This window comes from Brachycentrus maculatus, unplaced genomic scaffold (assembly GCF_059751285.1).
Source record: "Brachycentrus maculatus isolate JH-2025_06_01 unplaced genomic scaffold, ASM5975128v1 h1tg000613l, whole genome shotgun sequence".
Taxonomy (NCBI): domain Eukaryota; kingdom Metazoa; phylum Arthropoda; class Insecta; order Trichoptera; family Brachycentridae; genus Brachycentrus; species Brachycentrus maculatus.
In genome coordinates this window covers 193,757-219,534 of record NW_028281351.1, presented here as the reverse complement: position 1 = coordinate 219,534, position 25,778 = coordinate 193,757, and the positions used below count along the sequence as shown (strand labels likewise).

Genomic DNA, 25,778 nt, shown 5'->3' with positions numbered 1-25,778 from the left:
CAATAATAATTTCATGTTTACAACAAAGCTACTTGTAATCATTTGGATGGCGATTTCACGCTCCGACGTCGGTCGTCTTTACGAGTTTGTACACGAAGGGTTGAAAAGACGCCGGCGCTGAAGAGAATCTAAGGACTTAACGGTTAATCGGCTTAGCGGAGAAGGGTGAAATTTCCTTCTTCTCCGTTCGGTCCCGCAGTTAAACGATGCGCTCTGGAAGCCTCCACCGCATTATTCTGTACACTTGTAAATTTGTCTGGAACGTGAAAATCTTCCCCTTCTTGAGTGTGAAATTTCGGGAAGCGGCTATAATCACGACCCCGAACGAATTTAAAGCCGGTTAAACTTGATGATTTGTTTTTGGAAAACAAATGTGGTGATGCTTCTAGACGTCGCACAACTTTCGATACACTGTTTTCGAAGAACTAATGGGCTCGTTCATCTTGTTAACACGATCAATCTTAAGAATAAAAAAAAAATATTTCTTAAAAAATTGTTGTAATGAATAGTAAAATATATAATATATTTTAAGAGTTCTTTTGTACCTTTATCATCCTACTACCAAATGGTATAACAATCTAACGTTATTTTTTTACTACATAGTTTTGTATCCTGAAGTAAGTTCATTAGAGTGTCAGAAATGAAGACTCTGAGAAGCATAACAGGCAAGAGTCTTCGAGATAGAATCAGAAATGCCAGGATCAGGGAAATATGCGAGATCGAAGATGTCGTTAGGTGAGGAAGGCAACGAAGGAGACAATGGTATGCGCATGTGAGGAGAATGGAACCATCCAGACTCCCCCACATCGCACTGTACGGCTAACTCCATGGTAGATGACTCCCGGGCAGACCACCAAAGAGATCGGTCGATAGCTGGGAATCGACGTCGCAGGAGGCTAATCCCTCTTAAAAACAGGCCGCAAGGCCTATAATAATAATAATAAGAAGAAGAAGTAAGTTCATGCAAGGGTTCAAAACTAGTTGAACATCCTCTTTCCGAGTGTTTTTATTTAAATTTATTTTTCAATTAATTTCTTGCACAGAATTAATTAGTAATATTAAATTGTGAAAAAGTTTTATGAAGCTGTAACTATGATGATCATATCTCTGTTACGTTTATTAAAAAAAAAGAGTAAAGGATCAATTAAAATCGTTGCGTTCTATTCAATAAGGAAAACGCATTAAATATTACAATATATAAAACACATACGGTAAAAATAGTAAGTATGAAGGTTTTTCTATTTACATGTGTGTTGTGCTATAAGTATAATATTTTCAAAAAAGAAATCTTGAAAAAATTATTCGTTAACAACATCTTTTTACTCAAAATAAGAATGTACGTTACATGTAATTAAAAAGATAACGTACATCCATTTAATGAAAGGATAAAACTTATTTCTGTTTCGAATCAAATTATGTCGAAATAAAAGGTTGCCTCATTAGGAGCAAGAAGGCAGAAATATTTATTCACAGAGGCATTGAAAAACGGAAGGGGGTCCTCAACCGTAACACCTACCATTAAAATTTATATCATAAAACCCTCCCCGGTTATTTAGTTTTAATAACACACTAGAAGAGCGGGCGACGAGGGTGTAAAACATTTCAGACAGCTTCTCCTTCAGACGGCCGACGACTGAAGCGAGAATTTCAATTTGAGATAAGAATGTGTCGAACTGGGGGTGAATTGTCAGGGAAAGGGAGGCAAAGGGACGCTCTGGGGTGTAAAATAAAACGGAACAGTGGAAACCCCCCTCTCCTGAGATTCTGATGGACAGAGAGCGATATTTTAAAAGGAGAGATGCAAAGGAGGTTAAGAGCTCCGATGCACTGGGTAAACATTATAAAGTTGGGGTGAGTTTGTGCAGTTTTTCTAGTTTACGAGTCGTGCAACAAAGAATTGCATGGCGTTAATTCAGTTGCAGGGTGAAACTTCCCTTTTGAAACTAAAGTCTGGTATAATGTACCCGTGTGAGTATTTTGTTTATGTAAAAGTTTTGTACTATCATAGTAAAAAATGAAACAGCAAGATATTTAAGGTGTAAAAAATATTTTATCAAATACTTACTATCTATAATTGATATGAGACCACAATTAGTGGTGTAATACAAGTATCGTTAATAATCAACACGTCATCCTACGAAGTAAATGCCAAATCATTTTCTTCTCCGTCTTAATCCTCATTGCTGAGGGTTGTGACCCTTGCAGAAGCAATGACTCTTCTCCAGTTATCCCTTGACTGCGCTGCACGTAGCGCTCCAACCACTGAGGTGCCTGCTGCTGCCTTAATTTGATCGGTCCATCGTGTGGGGGATCTTCCTCTCCCTCTCTTTCCCTCCAGGCTACCGATCACAACTAGGCGTTCCAGGCTATCCTCGTTGCCACGCGCAACGTGTCCAAAGAACTGGAGAATCCGTCGGGTACAGATATTGGCCAGAGACAAGCCATCCAAGCGTAGTTCCTGGCGAATGGACTCATTGGTGCGTCTAGCTGTCCATGGAATTCGGAGCATGCGCCTCCAACACCACATTTCGAAGGCATCAATTTTTCTCCTTTCTGCTGCTTTTATAGTCCATGTTTCAGCAGCATAGAGAAAAATGGAGTGGACCAAGCTCCTGACAAGCTTCATCTTGGTGTTGTTACTCACACCCCGGTCTTTCCAAATTTTGTCTAGCTTAGACATGGCACTTTTGGCGATGGCGATACGACGTCTAATCTCTCCTTCACAAGTTCCTTCATTGCTGATTTGAGATCCAAGGAACTGGAACTCGTTTATTATCTCTAAACCTTCCAGTGAGTTCCCGAGATCACCAAACTTCTTAGATCGATCTATGATCATGATCTTGGTCATGATCTTGGCCAAATCATTAAATAATATCATTTATATATTCATAATATTTTGAGTGCGTTTAAATCATTGTTCACAAATCTGGGTTTGCCCTATTATTTATATTATTATATCAATAAAGTCGAAGAAGAATATCAAAGTCTGGGTATTTAGAAGGCGAACAACCTGTCATAGGCTAGTTTAAGTGATCACTTTATACAAGTTTAACATTCACTATTATATTTATGATTGACAATCACACTACTCAAATTTCGGTTAAATATTTTACGGTTTTATATTTCAATTGATACCTTTTACATGCTAGTTCACGGCGTCATCTATGGTTGAGCTGAGTAAGTTTTTTTTAACAAGCAAAGATCTTCCGAAATTTTAGTAGTGTAAATTATTAAATATTATGGGCAGTAGCACCTTTTGCTTTTACTTCATATGTAATTTTATACGCTATCACGGGATCGAAATATTTCTTTGAATTTATTTTAATGAAGCATATTTGTTTACATCTACTTTTTAAATATGTACATGTGTATATGGTATGTATTAACATATATTTTCAAACTTTTATCTTATTAAGAAATTTTCATATTGATTAAATAGTGTTAGCAAAGATGAAAATAATTTAACGTTATATAAATAATCTATTTATCAAGTTAGGAAAGAATAGAGCAGTGATTTGTGGAATTAACTAATGGAGATTTGATAAATTTTCTAACGTATTGATTACATTTTTTTAACTAACAACCCTCCGTTTTCACAAGCATCATTAACTACTTATGCAGTATTTTTAGTGGAGTCATCTGATACGCATTTAATGAGAATAGCTATTCGAAGTTTTTTTGTTTGCTTGTGCGTACAATTTTCATAAAAACTAGATAAATGAAAAAAAGCATACTAAAAATGGCGTAGCAATACATAAACATATGTATCTACTATCTGATTATCCAACAGTTTTTTTTTATTCTTTACGTTTTTAGTATTATTATTTATTTTACTAAGTAAATACCACATTTAATTTTTTTTATAGCAACACGTGTTTTGATACATTCAACATCTACTACTACTACCATCACGCTATTTCTCTGCAGGGGTAGGTAGAAAGGATGGATCACCACGCTCTTCCGTCCTAACACACACTCCTCGCCTCCTTCACATCCATACATTGAGTTATACATGCCCTCCGATTAGGCAGGCTTTTGACACTACCAGATTTTAGGTTCTGATTGATCTGATCGTGCCAAGTCTTTTTCAGCCATCCTCGTTCTGTTTTTTCGCTCACATTCGCCACATATATTTTCTTAGTCATACTTTCATTTTCCATGTCCATACCATCTTAGAGAACTCTTCCTAATCTTCAATATCATTATAAAACACCACGTGATTCCACTTAGTCTAAATTTGGGAATTTTGCTCTTGAGATATTGAAGGACGAGGAGGGGGTAGGAGCTGTTTCAATTTTTTTACTAGTGGGAAAATGAACAATAAATATGTATGTCAATAGCTTTAATAATTTCATATAATTTATGCATGTTTTTAGATTATGTTGTTTCAAAATGTTGTAGCTAATGTGTTTTTTATAATCAACTTTCCTTTTAATTCAGGCAAAACTCCTAAATATTTACTAAGTGTAGGATGATAATTTTGATTTTATTAAAACAATTACCAAATTAGATTTTGAGAAGTTGTGTTATTTGCCAAGTAAAATTAAAAAGTAATACATATTACCACAAAGTGAGTGGTACATCAATTAATGAAATAAATAATTATTACTTTTATTTGTATTGAATACATATGAACAGTTTTAATACTAAATCATTTAGGAAAACCAATGGAATAAAATATTACATACATTTTTTAAATTAATTTTACAATTTTTGACGCCAAAGAATTCTGCTGACTGGTAAATCCTTATTATAAGTATTATCTGTTCAAATTGATTTTCGGCTATGAAATTACGTTTATGTTTAAATATATATATATATATATATATATATATATATATATATATATATATATTTATATATTTATAAATATATACATATATATATATATATATATATATATATATATATATATATATATATATATATATATATATATATATATATTATATATATATATATATATATATATATATATATATTATATATATATATATATATATATATAAATATATATATATATATATATATATATATATATATATATATATATATATATATATATATATATATATATATTTATATTTATAAATATATACATTTATATATATATATATATATATATATATATATATATATATATATATACATATATATATATATATATATATATATATATATATATATATACACACATATATATATATATATATATATATATATTATATATATATATATATATATATATATATATATATATATATATATATATATATATATATATATATATATATATATATATATATATATATATATATATATATATATATATATATATATATATATATATATATATATATATATATGAACCAATTAAGATACACTACAACTTCACTAGAGACATCTATTGGTGGGATGAAGAAAATTTTGCAAAACTATTAACTATTTAAATGAAATAGAAATACCTTTAACAAGTAGTGTTGACTTGTTATGATTACAAAGGTTCCGCCTGATAAATAGGCTTCCTTTGATGGTTTACAAACTGTTGACATATTATTATTAGCAGCCCCGCATATTCAGGGAGTAATGATTTATAGAGTAGGGGTGACTTCTACCCCCTAAGAAAACAAGGCGAGACCTTTAGATGACTTTTAGTTTCACCCTCACCTACTTTCGCTCGGAGTTCGGTGCGTACCAAGTTATTCATACAATTACTTAATAAGAGACGGTGCTGTATAATCGCAAGAGATGATAACAAATTTGTGTGCATGATACAGCCTGAGCGGCATACATATATTACAAATATAAAATGTACTATATATAACACTCTCCTTATCATTTATCGTTCATTTTGTGTAATACCGCTTTTAAAAATAGAAAATTAAAATTAAATAGTTACGGTCTGACATTTATACAAAAAATAAATTTGAAAGAGAAAAAGAAGAAAAATGAATCACAAAAGGAATATTTTTAAGAGTGGACTTGTAGTAAGTTGATTCTCGGCAGTCACGAAGTAGTGTTTTTTAAAGTGGTATTACGTTTAATGAACGATAAATGAAAAGGAGATTGTTATATTACCATACTACAAAGTTAACAATGCTTTTAATACACAAAATATGTATATTATGTTTTCTTTCAACAATGTGTAAGTTTTATTTTAAACATAATTATTCTGGAAAAAATACATCATAGAGTCAGTAAATCTTTGATATATTAACAGAGAAAATTATTTAACATTATAAAACAATAGAAATACAAAAACTATAGATATTCTCATTAACAAGCGAAAATGCAAAGAGTTTGTATTTTCCCTGTTGATGAAAACATCTGAAGTTCTCGAAATTAGTCGGGCTTACATTAAAATACCCAATTTTTTATTATTATGAAATCCTCAGATTATTCCTTAATTAATTTAATAACACATGTAGAGTATCATTTATTGAGTTTTATTTCATAAGGCACAATTAGTTTCAAAAAATATATTTTTATAATCACCTGTTGTTAAAAACGACTGTAGTTTTGAAACGAAACTAGTCTTGGATACTAAAATAAAATTCAGTAACTGTTGTTATACAATTATATACTATTTTAAAAATAATCAACATGTCATTCCACAATGTTGATGCTTAATCCATAAATAATTCCAAAATGTTAATGCTACTTCTGAGAAAATTATAACAATTTTTGAAACTTTTTTTCAAATTGTATAAGTAGGTAGTGGAATATGTTTATGCTAGTTGAATAATATTTTATTAAATGTTTTCAATCACGCTATACTGCACATAAAAGCACTACTTTTCTGACTCCAAGAAAAATAAATAAAAATAACCGCGTATATTCGTGTTATGAAATGTAACAAACTTTGTAACATTAGGTATTATTTCCTGGGTTTGTCACATTTCTGGAATGAGTTGTTTCCCGTGTCAGCTGTGAATCGTTGATGATTAGTAGTCATGAAATAAATATTTATAATAATCTAGCGTTAAATATTTATAATAATCTAGCGTGTTTCTGTTAAATACATAATTATATATTGAATATTGCAAAAAACGCTATTGAGCAATCAGACATTAATTGATTTGTTCATGGTTCATTCAATATGTCTTTGCATGAATCCACCGAGCATGAATATCAATAACTTGTTGAAAATATTTTGCCTATCGTAATAACTGACAAAATATTCATACCGACTAGCATTGCGAAATTAAACATTTTTAAATGTGTCCTTTCTCCATTCTTTCCTTTCTATTCACCTGGAATAAGTCACGACAATACGTGACCGGGTTTAGCTAGCTAGTCTTACTATAAATTTTAACTTACTTCTTTATTTTTAACATTTTGAGTATATTCAAATACGTGTTCGCAAAATCAAATTTTCTCCAATTAGGAGTTCCGCAATACAATATAGATGGATGTTGTGAACTCTAATGTACTGTGTTATAAGATTGATCAATATATCTAGGAGTTCCGAAAAAAAATATTAGATAAAAAGAGTTTTTGCTCCATTGAAAAGCTTCCTTCATCTCACTAATAGATGTCTCTAGTGTAATTCTAGTAATTCAAACACAATGTTTCGAAATTGGATCATATATCTATATATAGTTCTATGAACTTCCAAGAATTTGAGTAGTGTGGTTGTCAATCATGGAGAGAATGGTGAATGTTTTACGATTGTAAGTGATCACTTAACTTGCCTATGACAGGTTGTAAGCCCTGTAAATACCCAGACCTCCATATTTTTCTTCATCTTTGCTGAGATGTTAAAAATGTTTAACTCATTTCTTTATTATAATCCTACAACGTTTAATCTTATAATATTTTAAAAGGCAGTTTTGCGTATAACATTCAAAGGATTTTATTGTAGTTTTATATTATATCACTGTTCAATTGTGTATTGTAACATACAGGATTAAAATACTCACCGACGAATTCCAAGGACAGAATGGCGAAGACCAGCAGCCTGGTCCATAGAAGCTGCAAGGCGAACACTCCAGTAGGAGTCATTTCTCAAGTCAAACCACCTGAGTCCTCATCGAACCCGTTCTCCCAACTCAACAGGTTCTTGGTTTCTCCTTTGCCACTTCTCCTTTCCAGACTTTTATGTAACCATCCCTGAAATTATCAAATAAATATTAATAAACCAATAAATACAAATACTGATTCAAACCCTCCGAAAAACTATATTTTTCACAGATTTGGCATTAACTTTATGGAATAACACGATGCATTAAATTATTTAATAAAATATTTATGTAAGACTACACTTTTAAGATTATTAATATAAACACGACTAGTTTCGAAAACAGTTTGTATTTTATGTAACTTATTGTTGAACATCTGTAATTCTCAAAACAAGTCGGTTTTGCATTAATAAACACAAAAAGTAGTCTTACACAAGTGATTTATTTTTAGTTTTTTTAATTTCATGTGGTTTCCTTCCAGCAGTGGGCAAATGTTGAGAGTTCCTGATTACTCTACACTAGATTATCTCTCCTATTCCCAATATGAATTGAAATAAAACATTATATTTGCTTCTCAAAAACTTCGTCGTATCTGTTGAGATATTAATAAATAAATTAATATTTTAAAATTTCTCTACTATTTGACAACGGCACATAATCCTTTTTATCTCTTCTTTAAGCGCCGAAAATTTTGGTGACCCAAAATAGCGCTGGCGATAGTGCAGTTAGTACTCAGCGGAACTTCAAGATACTGGACTGATCTGGGAGGAAGCCAAAAAAAATACAACAGTGAAACTCTCAAGAAGCTCACGGGTTCTGACTCAGCTACGCCTCCTAGATTCTAGCTAAAGTCTCGTCTAGTTACACAGCTGAAACTGTACTACTGTCATGTAATTTAACAACTCACTTGTACTGACGCAGCTATGCGTAAATGTAGAGCTGTAGGATTGTCTAGCTACGGTCTCATCTAGTTACACAGTTCAAACTGTACTGCAGTCATGTAATTAGACTGTAATTAGATCTCACTGACTCTACTATGCCTACTAGAGTCTAGCTGAGGTCTCATCCGGTTACATAGCTCACAGGGTAGTATGCTGGCTTAGAGACGATTCATGGTGGCAATATTCTCCGCCTGGGGAGCGAAAATGTATAAAGAAGAAGTTTCAAAAGTAAGTGCATGCAAAATAAAGTAACCTCATAAAATTTGCCATTTCAAAGCCGACGGTAAATTAAACACAGATGTACGTTGCTAAATATTAAATTATTTGTTTTCAATTTAGTGCCGCGCACACAAATTTTGTTTTTCCCTTCCCCCATTACAGAAAGCACGTCCATTCACTGTACATCTCTTTTTGATATAAAATTCCTTCTGTGAAATACCGCGGAGCAAGTCTGCACTGTATATTTATTTTACTACATCTGTTTGAATGTGAACCTTTACGAGATGCCATCTCGTTTTATCTGGTCTGCATGCACTGCCGTCCACACCGCTCAACGATATTTTCGTTGCAAACTAGTAAAAAGGAAATAAAAGATATTCAATCATTTGAAAAAATCGTATATCAAAACTGTCACTTTTTTCGAGGTTTCAAACTAATTGGTGAGAAATATGGGGGCCTGGAATCAAGCCTGAGGCTGGACGAGTAGTTTGTCTAACTTATACGTACTCATCTTAGTCTTATACGTACTCGTATAGAGGGAATGTTTTTTTTATCTGCGATTTCTATCCGACGCTTTTCTAGCAAAGGAATCACGTAGTTCTGCAGTCCGTTTCATTCCGTTCGTACTTTGCTTTATCTTTTTCATGTCAACTATCAAAGGTTGGTATGTCACATAATATTGACTGCCAGTGGAAATCAAATACTATTAGTTGATTAAAAAGTTTTCCTCGATTTAAAAGTAAATAAACCCCGAAAATTCCCCTTTTCATTGGAAAATTTAAGGCGTTGATATACATTTCTGTAAATATTAATTAAAAATTCTACAAACACCCTTCAAAACAATTATTTAGTTAGTTATTCAAATATAAATTATGGTGTTGATTTTAATTTTTTTATTCTATTATAATAAAAAGGTCAAGAAGACATCGATTAATTCCAAGAATTCGTATTTTTCAAATCCGTTTATTACCATATTTTTATAAATAGTCGTTTTTTTCGTTCGATTTGAATTTATTGACTGAAATAGCCTTTGTTGAAAATATTCAACAACCATTTCAATATACTCAAACATTATTTTGTTAGATGAAATACGATGATGCATTTTAATTTAGATTTTTTAAAATTTATATTTATTTATATATTATGAGAAATGCTGGACAAGTAAAAAATTGTTTTTGCAATAATGTTTACTTTCATCAACATTTCCCCCCGTATCGGTATTTCCGCTTATAAATACACGCGAGCAACCCTTCCGCGAACAATCGACCCGTGTAACGGTCAAATAATTTACATGCACGCTACCCTGCTACGATGTCACTGTGAATATTCACGATGAAAGTTGTTTGATGAGATCACCCCCTGGCGGACAATTTAAATAAAAGTATCACCCGACCGACCCCCCGTAATTCATACGACCCCCCGCCACCCTGGCACTCCGAATTCCGCTTAAAAAGAGAGCATCGCAAAAATGCTGGAAAACGGTCGATGATTAAAATAGGTACAATTTATTTGTTTAGGTCGAATGGTCTTCGACGTTTTGACGTACGATGTTTATTTGGACATATTTCACCAGAGTTGACTCAAATACAGCATAATTAAAACAGCTCCATGATTACTCGATCGCGAATTGATTGGTTAAGCTTTTACGCAAAATGACAAATTTAGGGTTATTTAATTCGTATGGTAATATGATCAAACAAATAGTACTCTCAAAACATAAATTACAGTTTTGTAAATTGACTCTCCAATAGGAGCAATGTATCTATTCATATTTTTTTGCTGACACATATTTATTATTTATACACGTGTTGCCCATCAATGTCTATTTTTCATACGCGATGTTTTTTTCCCTTTCTCATTAGTCTAGAACGGTGGAATGAGCAAATATCAATTTTAGTTAAAATGTCTTTGAAATGCATCGCATCTATTGCTACTGCATCTCATTAACGTAAACATTTTTGTCTTTATGCTCAAAGGCGGTTTTTTTGTAAACTTAACAAGTCATTTTAAGATTTATCTGCGAAATAAATTAAATGAAAATAAAAGCCACACAATTTATATTTTGATTTGGATATCTAATAATAATGAACCTACAAGAGTTTATGAGACATAACTCCTTTAAGTTGCTATGAATAAGTTTATTTTCAATATTTACTGTTGATAACTTGCAAACTACTGACAAATTTAATTCCCGCTTTCATTCATGAGATAAAATTTCTCCCCTAAGGATGTCACAGCGCACACTGGACTAAATTGCTTTTTTCTTGGGAAATAATTGAATTTTTTTTTCTCTTTGTAAAATACTTAACAGATTTATTGCGTTCATAAATTAAATCAAAGTGATGTGATTAGTGAATGCAATTCAGGGTATTTTGAAAAAAATGTCTTGTTTTTTAACCCTTATCCGCAACCAATGGTGCATAGGGCACTGCATCGTATTAATACAGTGTTATACATGAAGGCAAGTTGATTACTCCTGCGCTTCAGGGACCAGTCCAGTGTAATATTAAATAAATATTAGAGTGTATTATAGTTTGCATATGCAAAATCAATGATATAATAATTTGCTATTAATGTCATATGTTTTTATTGTTTTATTTTGAATGCATTTTTCAATGCTGACTTTGTAAACAAATGTCAAATACAATTGAAAGAAAAATTGAGATATTTGTTTCCCGAAATTTAAAAAAATCCTTACATTTTTCCGGCAATTTATGTATGAAATCTTAATAATATTAAATTAATACCATGTAAAAAAGCTAGTGATTTCCAACAAATGATTTGAGTGATTTTGGTAGGTATGTTATTTGTTGTATTTTTCCCTCTCTACTACTGATCCAAGCCTATGTGCGGCGCAGCGGGAGACTTGAGTTTGGAGAGAGTAAAAATACGGTAAATATTTTAGGGAAAACTTTTCGTGTGTTCCCCTCATTTGCAGAAATATTATCTCTAGTTTTAATATACGAATGTGTCCCCTTTAGGGAAAATAATTCAGATTTAGCATTTCAAACGGACGAAAAATGCGAATAATCCAGAAAATATTTTTTATATGCATACCTCTTTAAAAGGGGTGAAATATTATTTTTAGTTACTACAATTAAAAATCTTTTCATTAAAAATATATTTATTTGTCAAATTTGATCGTTTTTGGTATCTTTCTAATTCTATTTTAAGCTAAATTTGTCTCATAAATTTATTTTATCATTCTTTTCTCACTCATTGATTACACAAGCCCAAAGAATCTTAGCCTGATATTTTTTTCTTATTTTACCATACGAACTTTTTCATACATCGTTTTGTCGTACGTTCATCTAAGAAATCGCGTTTTGACTAACCGAATATTACTTAAAAAGAAATGAAAAACTATTTCACTAAATTTGAAAGGTTTTGCTTTTGCGATTCCAATGGTACAAACATTTGGATGATAATAGTATTTTACAGTTGATAAATATGAAATTTATATGATTTGTTTTAAAAAAAATTGCGCATTTATGTTGGGAGTCATTCCAATTATTTTATTTTCTCCTTCATAAAATTTTAGTTTTTTTCCGGTGAATTAAAGCGGCCATAAGGTAATGAATTACGAAAATGGCGGTTTATGAATTATCAAAATTATTATTGTTATTAAGATGAACATTGATAATCCATATAAAAAATTGAGTGTGACTTTGTGAAACCAAATAAAAAAATAAAGTTATTAATGATGCATCATTCAATGGTGACTAGCAAAGAAATATTTGTGTGATGGCTTATCACTACATAACGGAGACAAAGTAAACAAATTAAAAAGTTTGAAAAAAAGTAGCAATTTACTTAAAAAATATTTACGAATTATCCAACTTTATTAAGGAATATTTGGTTACACAATAGGAAAATGTAAAAAAGATCCTTTTTTATGCTTACGGAAGACAATTGTTTTTAAATAGTGATTTAAAATTCTGGACAACAATGCTGAAACGTCCAAGATACGGTCAGCTTTATCCCTTAAACTTCATTACTTTTGTTTTGAAGTCACCTTGAACGGGGTGGCAAACCTCCCCCGCTGAGGGTATAATGTAACGGGGTGATACCATCACATCCGGCACAGACACTTCCGGGCCACTTCGCCAACAGGAATCGACAATTAATAAGCGGATAAAACTAAAAGGCAAAACAGGAAGTTGGAATCATTTCTCTTCAACACGTCTCAAAAATTAACCAGATTAATGAGTACTTTGTGAACATCTATAAAATTTTGGTATAAAATGATACGAAATGTTTTAAAAGAAAATTAAACTGAGAGACAAGGGATTATAAAACAACAGAAAGTAATAATAACGTCCTATGTTCCACCCCATTTAAAATGAATAACATAATCTGATGGCAGACGCTTAGTTGCGAAACTGGCGTCGCGGGTTCTATTCCCACCAATTACCAAAATGAATACCAGAAATATTATTTTCAATTGATCTGCATATTTTATACATTCTTTTGATCGCTATTTTACTATCCTACCAACATATGAACCTCAAAAATAGAGGCTTTGCGGGTTTTTCCCCAATGAGATTTTTTTTTTTTTTTTTTAATATTCTTCTCTTGAAAATCATAAATACTGTTTTTTTAAATTATTTCAAGCGCCTTTGAGAGAATTTTAGTTTTGAAAATTTTTGTAAAGATTTTGTGATAGAGCATGCGATACAAACAAAAAATGTGATATAACTAATTGTTAGTTTTGATATTTGAGGCTTATTATAAATAAAAAAAAAAGTAGGAAAAATTATACCCCGTAGACGATAGAACCACAGTTTTATAATATTTTGACATTCTCCGACATAATGCACTTTTTGATTTATTGAAACTCATGAAACTGGATAAAAACTCTCCATTTTTAATTTCAAAGAAAGCTTTTAGGTTCTGTGAAAAGTGATATTCAGAAATGGCTATACGTATAATTTATTGCGAGTATGTAAAAGATTCAGAATATTCAAAAACAAAATAAGCCAGTACTTTTGCTTTGAAATTAAAAAAATGAATTATATGAATTCAATAAAGTTTTTAAATAAAAGAAAACTCAATGTCAAGTAGGAAAAGAGTATATAAAATATGAAGTTGTAGTTTATGATATGGGGTGTTGCATAAGCAATGGCTGGATTTCAGAGATATTTTAACATTTGGTAATTTAAAAAAAATCAATGGTGCTTAAACGGTTATTTTTTAATTATTAAATAAAAAAAATAAATATAGCATCTTGCTTCCATATGACCAACGTGGATGTGAATAGATTACAGAAAAATAAAATTAAGTGAGAAATTTAAATAAAAGGGCACCACTCTCCATCACTTCATAATTTATCTTGATTTTTAACACATGAATGGAGTGTAATCAGCCCTCCTCTTCAGGTACTAGTCCAATGTAATATTGAATAAATATTATAGTGAAAAACCCCTAATATTTATTTGACCCTCCTGGGAATCGAACCCGAGCCCTCCAGAAGGGTAGCTTAGCGTGCTTACCATTACACTACGGAGGCAGACATTTAATTTCACTAAATTTATTGAATGGAGAAGATTCTTACTCATTGTACAGTAATGACGTAAGAGAGTAAAAAATATGACTTGTATGATCTGACATAAAAAAATACAACTTATTCTATATAAAAAAATATATTCTTTTAAAAAATAGTAAAAATCCTTTATTTTAACAATGTTAGAAGTTTCTTATCAAAGTGCGCTCATATTCCTTCGAGGTTATAAAGTTACAAAAGATAAATTAGGTATTAAAATATGATTTCACCCACTTAAAATAAAACAGTTAAATAATTTTATGCGTTCATTTAACACCAAAGCCGTAGTATAAGAAGCTCTATAAATTGTCTCTTATGGGCAACAGAGGTCCAATTTACCATTTTTATGAATCGGGCACAATTTAATAATACAATTACAAAACATTAATAATAGTATAAACACAAATCAAATTAAACCCTTTTGTAAAGCGATACGCCCGACTTGCTATAAATTTTCCCCGAAAGGGTTTAAAAGGGGAAAGTAAAAAAACCCTCTAACGCAACGGAAAGAGAAAGTACTGCGAGGCTTTGGGAAAGAGATAAAGAATATTATGGTTAATTGATGACAATAAAAGCTGAATGCTAAGTGGATAAGGGAGAATGCAGGCTATATAATAATTGCAATACGCCATAAAGTTGACGAGTTTCTCAGAGATGATATAATACAAAGTTTTTCAATTACTGCTCACACTTTCTGTATTTGATTCGAAATATACGCCCAAAGGGAAGATTCAAGAACTCACCCCAAACAATTTATATTTTTACTTAAAATGAAGTGTTCATTTCACAATTTATTTATTTTCAAAAATATATATACTACACAAAACCAAATTGAAATTTTTTTCAAAATAAATTTCAATAGATAAATGAAATATCGTACAATTAAAGAAACAAGATTAGTTCGGCGCAGATAAATTTAAAATGATTTATTTCTTGAGTGTTGCTATATGCCTTTTTAATTACTTCTACTATTTGTGTTGTTGAAATCATCTTAAACACAAGGACAAAAATTAGAAATTCTAATTAAATTAAAAAAATAGAAATAAAAAGTTTTATCCTTAGAAAACCCGTCCAGGGTAATTTGTATTATAAATATGATCCTGAAAAACTCTTAATCACTCCATACACCTTTCGATACGGACAAATTGACTTTTAATCAGAATACGATAGTATAATAATTCACAAGGGGTACAACTTGTCATCGGGTAAATTAAGTGATTACCTTTTATATTTGCGTAATATTCACCATTTTACCCATCTAAATTTCACAATCGTTTTGAAATTTAAAAATTGTATCCACATACACATGCATTTATATTGTAAATAATGTAAATTATTCCTCAAGGGCTCGTACATCGTGTACAGTACGGGTATGTAACCATGAGTAACTTGATGATGCTTTTACCTTTTTTTATTCTTAATATCATCCCTATTTTTATTTTATTTTATTTTCCTTTATGGCAGTAATGTGGTTCACCATGAGTTTCTTAAGGCCGAATAAACGATGAATCGTAACTAAATATTTTTCAACCCAAATAGTATTTGAAGTTATTGATTTTTTTTGCTTAAAATACCGTTTTTGTACTGAAAAAAATAAGTTTTTCTTCGAAATTTATGCAAAGGGTTTTTAAAAAATAAAAGAGTTATTGAAAGGTAAGGAGTTGAAATATTGAAAATCTTTTCAAATTATTTTTTGACATCTCACCAAAGATGGAGAAGAATATGGAAGTATGGGCATTTACGACCGTCATAAGCTGGTTTAAGTGATCACTTTACACACGTGTTACATTCACCAATTCTACCCAATATTTACAACCATACTACTCAAATTCTTGGAAGTTCTATAAATATGAACCAATTTTGAAACATGGTTCTTGAATCACTAGAACTTCACTAGATACATCTATTGGTGAGATGAAAATAAGCTCTTATATTAGTATGTGAAGTCCGAATCCTGGTTTATAATCACACACATGAGAAACGCCAGAATTTTTTTTATTATATATATATATATGTATATATATATATATATATATATATATATATATATATATATATATATATATATATATATATATATAAATATATATATATAAATATACATATATATATATATATATATATATATATATATATATATATATATATATATATATATATATGTATATATATATATATATATATATATATATATATATATATATATATATATATATATATATATATATATATATATATATATATATATATATATATATATATTTATTATTTCAACATATATTTAAAAAAAACGCGTCTTACCTATAACACAGCCATTTGCGTTCTAAATTTGTGAATCTTAAAGTAAAATCCACCCTCACATTTAAAAATCTATACCGCAGGACTGAACATGTTATTTTTGTTAAGGTAAAGATCATCACCATGTCGATTGAACACGGTACCCTATGCACCATTGGTTGCAAACAACGTCTTTACAATATTGTAATGCCTTTGAATACTCGTAGTAGCTGCACAGGTCTATTATAATGAAATTAAAATAAAGTGGTTTGTTATACACTGTGTAAAAGACAGAGGGAGAAAAGGGAAAATTAAAATGAGAACAAGACAGGGTGGGGAGCGTAAAGAACATTACCGCGAAACTGTAGGTTCTCGCTTAAGATAATATAACAACCCCCTAACATAACTATGAACACAGAACTCAATTCACATTCCCTCCCCCACACATTGAGCCAAAGGGTTTATTAAATTACGTCCTCTTGCAATGGGAACAAATATGTCACCTAATTATTTATATATTTTTATTTCTTCTTCTCTTCTTCTTCTTATTATGGTATAGGCCTTGCAGTCTGTTTTTAAGATGGATTAGCCTGCGACGTCGATTCCCAGCCATCGACCCATCTCTTTGGTAGTCTGCCCGGGAGTCGTCTACCATAAGGTTTTTTTTTTTTTTTGACGACATTTTCGATCTCGCATATTTTCCTGATCCTGGCATTTCTGATTATATCTCGAAGACCTTGCCTGTTATGCTTCTCAGATTCTGACGCGTTCTAAGCGCGTTTTATGGCAGCGGTGTCTGCTCTACTTTCGATTCTATACGTCAAGATGGGTCGGACACAAGTTTTGTAGATCTTGATTTTGCTGCCGATCTTCATCTCAGGGTTTTTCCATATAGCATTTTTCAGGCATCCTGAGATGGCTGCATCTTTGTTCACTTGCCCCATCTTTTTATTTAAAACCATAAAAAAACTTGTATGTAATTGTGTATAATAGGACTTTTTTGAGTTGTGTTTTATTTCATTACACACTACTAGTTTCGAAAACTATAGTTGTTATCATTGAGAGGTGAATAGTAAAATATAAAACTCAAAAGGTGGGATTATAAAAGTGTTTAATTTAAAAAAAATCAATACATTATTACCCAAAGTGAATGACAAATGACTAAATAATACATCTGAAAATATTAAGCACTTAATGTTTCTAACATATACGTGTGCTCAATTGTGCGTAGGGCACTGCATTTTGTAGAAGCAGTGTTGTTGCGATCGTCAAATACATGAAAGAAAGGCGAATGTCCTGGTTCCAACTCTTAAGTATGGGAGCGTAGCATGGAGTTGATAAAACAAGGATGAAGGTAGACTGGATGCAGACGAAATGCAATCCCTCAGATATATATGCGACAAAAATATGCATGATAGATGTTCGAATGGTGAAATAAGGAAAGAATGCTAGGCTGAGATACGCATTATCGATCGAATTAAGAAAATTGTGTTGAGATAGTTTGGACATGTGGAACGAATGAGCGAGTAAAGAACGGTAAAACAAATTTATGAGGCAAATGTAGTTAGAATAAGCAGCCGTAGAAGACCGAAAAAAACTTGGTATGTCCAGATATGTCAAATACTTATAAATACAAATAAAGCGGCTGGGTCAGGAGTCGAAGTCATCAGCGCTTACATATGAGGAGATGCATGCACTGCCTATCCCTGCCGGGAAGCGGCGTAGTGTTAGTTAGTTACGAAAGGCAATCAGTCATTATTATTCATGGGTAAAATGGTAAATATTACATGTGTGCAAAGTTAAAACGTAAAACCAGCCTTTGACGGGTCGTAAGCCCTGTTAATACCCAGATATCCACATATTTATCTTCATGTTTGTTGAGATGTCAAAATACAATTAATGAATAATTACGATTATTGTTTTTTGACATCTCATCAAAGATGAAGAAGAATATGGAAGTCTGGGCGTTTACGAGGCTGACGACCGTCATAGGCTGGTTTAAGTGATCACTTTACACATGTGTAACATTCACCAATTCTATCCATAACTCCAGAAATTGGAGATAATCCAGATTTTGTGAACAAGTATTTTGGACACAATCAAAATGTTTTAAATAAATACGACTTTGCTAATGAAATAAATATAAGAGTAAAAAAATTACAAATATCTTTTTGACCCCCTTAAGAAGTGAACCACAACCATTGAGAAAATCTTCACAATTTTATTTAAATCTTTAAAACAAGAATATTGAGTTTTCAGTCGATCTCATTTTTAACGCAAAAGCCTGAAAAGGGGAAAAGTTTTCCAGTAATTGTTAACCGGCGTGTTTATGCGTCACGGTGATATAAATCTCCACATAATTTATTGCTTTCTTAAGATTTACTGCCTACAATAGGTAGCTCCCCTCGGTAATAAAAAAATAATTTCTTCAATTATGTAAACTTAATTTTAAATTTAATTAAATAGCCTGATTAAACATACATAAAAAAATATTTTACGATAAATTGCTTGTTATTTGAGTGTATATATAAGTTAATGTGTAATATATTTGTAATATATCGTAGTCGTATAGGACAAAGTAACCAACTAACAAAACATAAAATTTTCTGGAGGGCCATTTAAGTCACTTTTGCTTGGCAAGAAAATAAATATCAATGCAGTTGGTAATTTTTAACAAGTCCATTTATTATACTTTCAAGTTTTAAATCGTTAACATTAAACAAGTAAAATATAAAATAGCCAATAATCACGTTTTTGTAAAAAAAATGCACTTGATCACTTTCTCCTGTATGACTACGATATGTGTTTGTAAAAGTATGTACTTTAAACCTATTTATTGATTTGGCGTTTAATTTGTAGAACTCCATTTTAATTTATGTATGAATTTTAAATCAAACACAGATTTTTTGAGTCTACTTAGTTGTATTTTATTAACAAAAACACGTACAAAATTATATTGACAATTGTTTCGCCTTGTTAGGGCATTATCAAACGATTAATCATGGTGAGTGGATTTTAAAATACCTACCCCTTTTTATTTGATCAAAAAATGTTTGTTCAATTGCATGCAGAATCAAAAACAAAAGGTTTACATTATCACGATAATGTGAAACTTTTAAATTTTGCCAGGTTGTTTGTAGCTTGTCAAACGTTTTTGCTTGATGTGAAAAGGTTCTGACGTGTTCGTCCTGCCGTGCATTTTCGTTTACTAACCCGTCGAGTTTTTAGCAGTTCTGAAAGCTTTTTAATTGAAGTTTGCCGAAATTTCTTGGTTTGACGAGTAAACAACCCTCTTTGTATTACGCGCTGCATGGAAACTTTGAAGCTCTATCTATATTGATATTTCAAATCAATAAAACACCTTGATTCAAGCAATTTTTTGGTCTTTGATAAAATTCAAAACACATTTTATTTACAACATTTTGAGTGATCATGTGTGTGATTATAATCCAGGATTCGGACCTCACATACTAATATAAGAGTTTCTGCTTAGTAAAAAGCTTCTTTACATCTCACCAATAGATATCTCTAGTGAAGTTCTAGTGATTCAAGAACAAGGTTTCTACATTGGTTCATATATATAGAACTTCTAAGAATTTGAGTAGTGTGGTTGTCAATAATGGGCAGAATTGGTGAATGTTACACATGTGTAAAGTGGTCATTTAAACCAGCCTATGACGGTCGTCAGCCCCGTAAATGCCCAGACTTCCATATTCTTCTTCATCTTTGATGAGATGTCAAAAAGTAACATTTTATTCAATTGAGTTATTTATTGATTTGGAATTAATTTTGTGGAAAACCGTATGATTTAAATAAAAAAAAATATTTAATATTTTATTAATAATTTGATTTTATTTATTAATAACAATTATTAATATCAACCGAATTTATTAATATCAACACAAGTTGACATCAAGTTGAATTTAAAAGAAGCTACACGTGTTCTCGAAATTAATTGTGTTTACATTATTGAACTAATAACTGGTATTTCAAATTCGTTTTATTTTTATATTAAAATATAACTTTAGTTTAATTAAGCAAATTTAGCTACGGTGTGTACTCTATAAATGCTAAAACTATTTGTTTAAATATAATATTTTGAAAAATAAAGTATTTTACCTGTCCGATGGTAAAATATTTTTATATGTTATAATTACCTTTCCTTACCAAAAACTTCCACGCACTCCCTACACCATATGAAATATTATTTAAACAAAAAAATGATTGAAAAACTCCTAAATGTTGTTTTTATTGTTTTTTGCGTAGCAAATACGTCAACTTCAAATGATAACTACGAATGGAGTGTACCAATAAAAAAGTGGTTAAAACAAAGTTGATTTATTTTATAAAGGCTATAAAATGTGCTACAAAGTATCCGGTTAAAATATTTAAGAAATTATTAATAGTAATTATTCTGGCTAACAATCTAAACAATATGATTTATGCGTGTCAAAAATGAAGGATTCTGCAGTCAAATTGAAGTGATATAAAAGTTCCCCGGATCATAATTGTAAAGCATTGCCAACACAAATCCCTCTCACCTCCAGATTGTATGATAAGGGTTGGGAATTTACGATGTGTGCGGCCAAACGTTAATTATTTTCAACCGTTTCCCAGTCCGACTATTAACTAACTAACGTAGGGTTATCATGAGAACAATTTGCCGCGTGTACGGGACGTTTATGTCGGACGGGCGATGTTATGAAAGCCTTCACGTGTATGGCGTTTGATTATACGCAAATCTTTGATCATTTGACTCAAAGCGCAGACTGTTTGACTGATTTAATTATGTATTTGTATGCTTGTACATTCGAGTATTAATAACAGTGCTGCGACATTTGAAACAATTCATTAAATATAAATTTTATCATTAAGTATAATATTTTAGTTAACCAGAATATAATCTGTTTGTAAATAATGCTTGATAAATGATAAGTGATAATGCTTACTCATATTTTACTCAATTACTTTTTATTTAAAAAAAACAACAACAATTTGATATAAATGTTACTTTTAGTAAATATTTAAAAACCTAAAGAAAAATGAAACATAAAAAAGACGTATCGAAATAAAAGAAAAAAATTTTTCAACGAGTTTATTACATTAATATATTTTTTCCGACACAACGAAATGTTTCTCTTTAGTGTACTTGTTCTGTACAGCGAACAATTAATAATACCTTAATCATGAATACTCTATAAAATAATTTGATTTATTTACATAATGAAACGGTTATTTTGTGGTCGGGTTGTGGTCTCGGTTTTAGTATTGTGAACCCAGTGAAAATTTCTTGGTTCAAACCTACTCCACTACAATTTAATTCCTGTTTTTCATAACGGCCTGCATAGGCCTACGAAAATATGTAGAACGAAATTGAAATACTTGAACACGACTATTTGTCAGAATTTTTTATGCATTATTGCTGCAATACAGATCTTTGAAGTATCTACTGTTATTATTATATGTTTATTTGAATAAATTCATAATTTTTTTAAGTCTGAGGACTTTATTAAAATAACGGAAGAATATAATGTAAGATGGCCATTTAAATTAAAAAGATATAAAACAGACTTTGCAACATTTTGAGTGTGTCCAAATACTTGTTCACAAAAACTGGATTTTCTCCAATTACAGGTGTTATTTTCATATTATTTTTTGACATCTCATCATGACGTTCGTCAGCCCCGTAAATGCTCAGACTTCCATATTCTTCTTCATCTTTGATGAGATGTCAAAAATAATGTATAAAATAGACTTTAAATTTGTATAGTTTTAAATTTATTAATTTTTGCTTAGTTTATTCTGAAAAATACATTAAAAATAAATATTTCATTTTATATTTATGTTTTACTCGGTTGGTACCACTTTTTCTTAAAATTTATTGTAACACGCGTTTCGATGCATTACGCTTCATTTTCAAATACCACATATTAAAAATAGATAGATATTATTACCACTAAGTATCGTCGATTAATGATTATAACATAAAAAAATTGGTCTTGTCTTCCACTAGTCTAAATACTTTGGTTATGCCGAAACCCAGTCACTGGTCAAATAAAATATAAGTGAAAAAAACACTTTTTTTATACCTTATGATTTTATGATGTAACACATTATTTTTTTTGTTAAAATATTTTATATTTTACAGTTTTAATTATCACAAGATTATAATTTTGACTCTGCTTGCAGTGCGTAAAGTAAATACATTAACAATAAACACATGAAAAAAATCTTTTGTGATTTTTTGGGCGCGTGTTTGGTCTTTACACCATATGGAAAATAAAGTTAATGTTTTTTCTAAACTACTTTAAACCAATTGAAACTCATTTTATACCAAAAATACATCCTTTTTTGTGGATTTAAGAGTATGTATTAAGTATGTCCGCCTCCGTAGTGTAATGGTCAGCATGCTCGCCTACCGTTCTGGAGGTCCCGGGTTCGATTCCCAAGGAGGGGGGGTTTCAAGTAAATATAAGTTATTTATTCAATCTAATATTTATTCAATATTACCCTGGAATGGTACCAGAAGCGGAGAGCTTATCACCTTTCCTTCATAAGTTAACGATCAAGATAAAACTGCGTTTATATGATAAAGTGCCCTATGCACCTCTGAGGTGCGGACAAGGGTTTGAATGAATTAATTATGTGAGCAAATATCTCAAGTTAATTGTTTTTGAATAAGCTAAAAATGCTTTTGGAAAAACTGCATTATTCTTAAAAATGTTTTGTGGACTAAACAAGCACTCGGACAAAACTTGATGACCGTTTTACAAATAAATTACATCTTTCGCGAATGATTAGAGTAATTTGAATTGTACACATGAGGAAATAAACCGATGCACATATGAACGCTGTAAATGTTATAGACGCATCGTTATTTTGGTTATGTCGTGTTAAAAGATTCACAAAAATCTAATGAACTAATTTATGAGGTGATTGATAACGTGTTTGTTTCATTCTTAGTAAAGCTCAAATGTTTAACGTTGAATTCAATGTAGTAGTGAGAAATTTCAAATAAATTAGCTTTTGATTTATGTAATGAAATTGTAGTCTGTTTTCGAAAAAAAAACCTCAAGTTTTTAATTTTCCACGGTAACCTTCATTTTTTCAAACAAATCGTTAGGATAATTTAATAATAAAAGTCTTGAAAGGATCTCGAAAGTTTTTATGAAATATGGGGTCGGAACCTTTAGCGATATCATATTACATTATCGTTCAATAGGGCTATTTTTCAGATATTCTCGCATTATCTTCCTCGGAAGGGACACTTAAAAAAGACCCTTAATAGCCTAACATTTTAAACATTTATCAGGTTTCTGCTTTACAGAACGAAGATAAGTTTTTTTTTATTAATTAGTATAATACCTCACGTTTTTATAACTTTGAATCTGTAGGACTTCCGACTTAAGATATTCAATTACATTATTTCAATAGATCAGTCATTTTTATATTGAGGGTGATATAACCATCTATGCATCCTTATGTATTTACCCTTACGTTCTACAATTATGTGAAGCTTATTGAATTTTATTACAAACTTAATTTTTTGCATTTGATTCGTCTAAAATAAAATATTTAATGTAAAAATTTTAATTCAATATTATTTTTGCTTTTTTTAATGTTATTTAATGCTATTCATTTTATATTTAATTTTCTTTATAATTATGCGTGTATTACATTGAATATGCAAAATATTCAGCTCGATACCCAAAGATTCTGAATTTACATAAATACAATTTACATATTTTTACTTAATATATAATTAAATAAATAATATTTTCTCATTATCGTTAGTATTTATTATTTTTTTTATATAAAATTTTAAAAAAAATCATCAAATTTTAACAAATATAAATAATATAATATTTATGTTTAAAACAGTTTTTAATTATTTTTTTATAATAAAAATACAATTATAATCTAAATAAATTTTGTAATAAAATTATAATTAGGTACAACAAAAACCGTCGGTAAATGTGATTATTTTAATTGAAATAAAATTACGTCACATTTAAATATTTATTTACTAAGTATATAATAAAATTAATCCTTAAAATAATATAATTAATCTTACACATATATGTGAATATAAGATACATAAGTAAAAAAAAATTACTTCAATATTGAAAAATTATAATAATGTTATAAATAAATAATTATAAAAATATATATTCGAAAAAAAAAAGTTCTTCCTAAAATAAAATATTTTTAAAAAGTGCCTGCATACCTTTACTATTTTATATCTTCTCTGCAGAAGAAAAAACCTTTTTTGCAATAAAAATCACATAAAATTAACTTTATTTATTTGACTGTCATATTTAGTCCTTACTTTTAATAAAAATTCATATGATCGTTTTTTTTCACTCACTTTAGTTCTTTTTAATGTTTGTGTAAAACTTTTTAAAAAGTTTTAATTTTTTTGTAAAAATCTAATTAAACTGCATTTCTTTTAAATTCATCATTATTTCATTCGCACAAGATTATGCACATATGTTTAATTGATAAAAGTTAATTGAATAATTACGAGATAAAGTTTTTCGTAATATTTAAACGTATTTTTACGGCATAGTATAATCGCGGGAGGTGTTCTCGCGCCATGAGTCAGAGCCCAACTGAGTATCCGAAGCCGGTTTTCCTCCAGAGGGTTTCCCCGACGCCACCCGAGCTTTCCCGATCGCTCCCGAGAGGGCCTTCGGGGAACCGGGCGGAGCTTAAGGAGAGCCTGGACACGCCTACCCTAGAAGCTGTCTTGGCCGTTTTGTTTGGTGAATGGTTTTTCGTCTTCGCTCCTATATCTCGGTTGGGCATATGTACGCTGCGAGTGTGGTCGGATATTGT

At 30.4% G+C, this 25,778-nt stretch overlaps 1 protein-coding gene across 2 annotated transcripts in view; it reads right to left on the bottom strand.

Moving 5' to 3' along the window:
• Positions 1 to 25,526, bottom strand: part of LOC148301089 (lachesin-like) — a 67,201-nt gene extending 41,675 nt beyond the window's left edge. For both annotated transcript variants that reach the window (XM_088273841.1, XM_088273842.1), the window contains exons 1-2: positions 25,168 to 25,526; positions 7,923 to 8,112 (exon numbers count right to left, since the gene is read on the bottom strand). In XM_088273841.1, the coding sequence (XP_088129967.1) occupies positions 7,923 to 8,004 (82 nt within the window). In that variant the 5' untranslated portion in view covers positions 8,005 to 8,112; positions 25,168 to 25,526. The remainder of the gene's footprint in view (positions 1 to 7,922; positions 8,113 to 25,167) is intronic.
• Between the last annotated feature and the right edge of the window lie 252 nt (positions 25,527 to 25,778).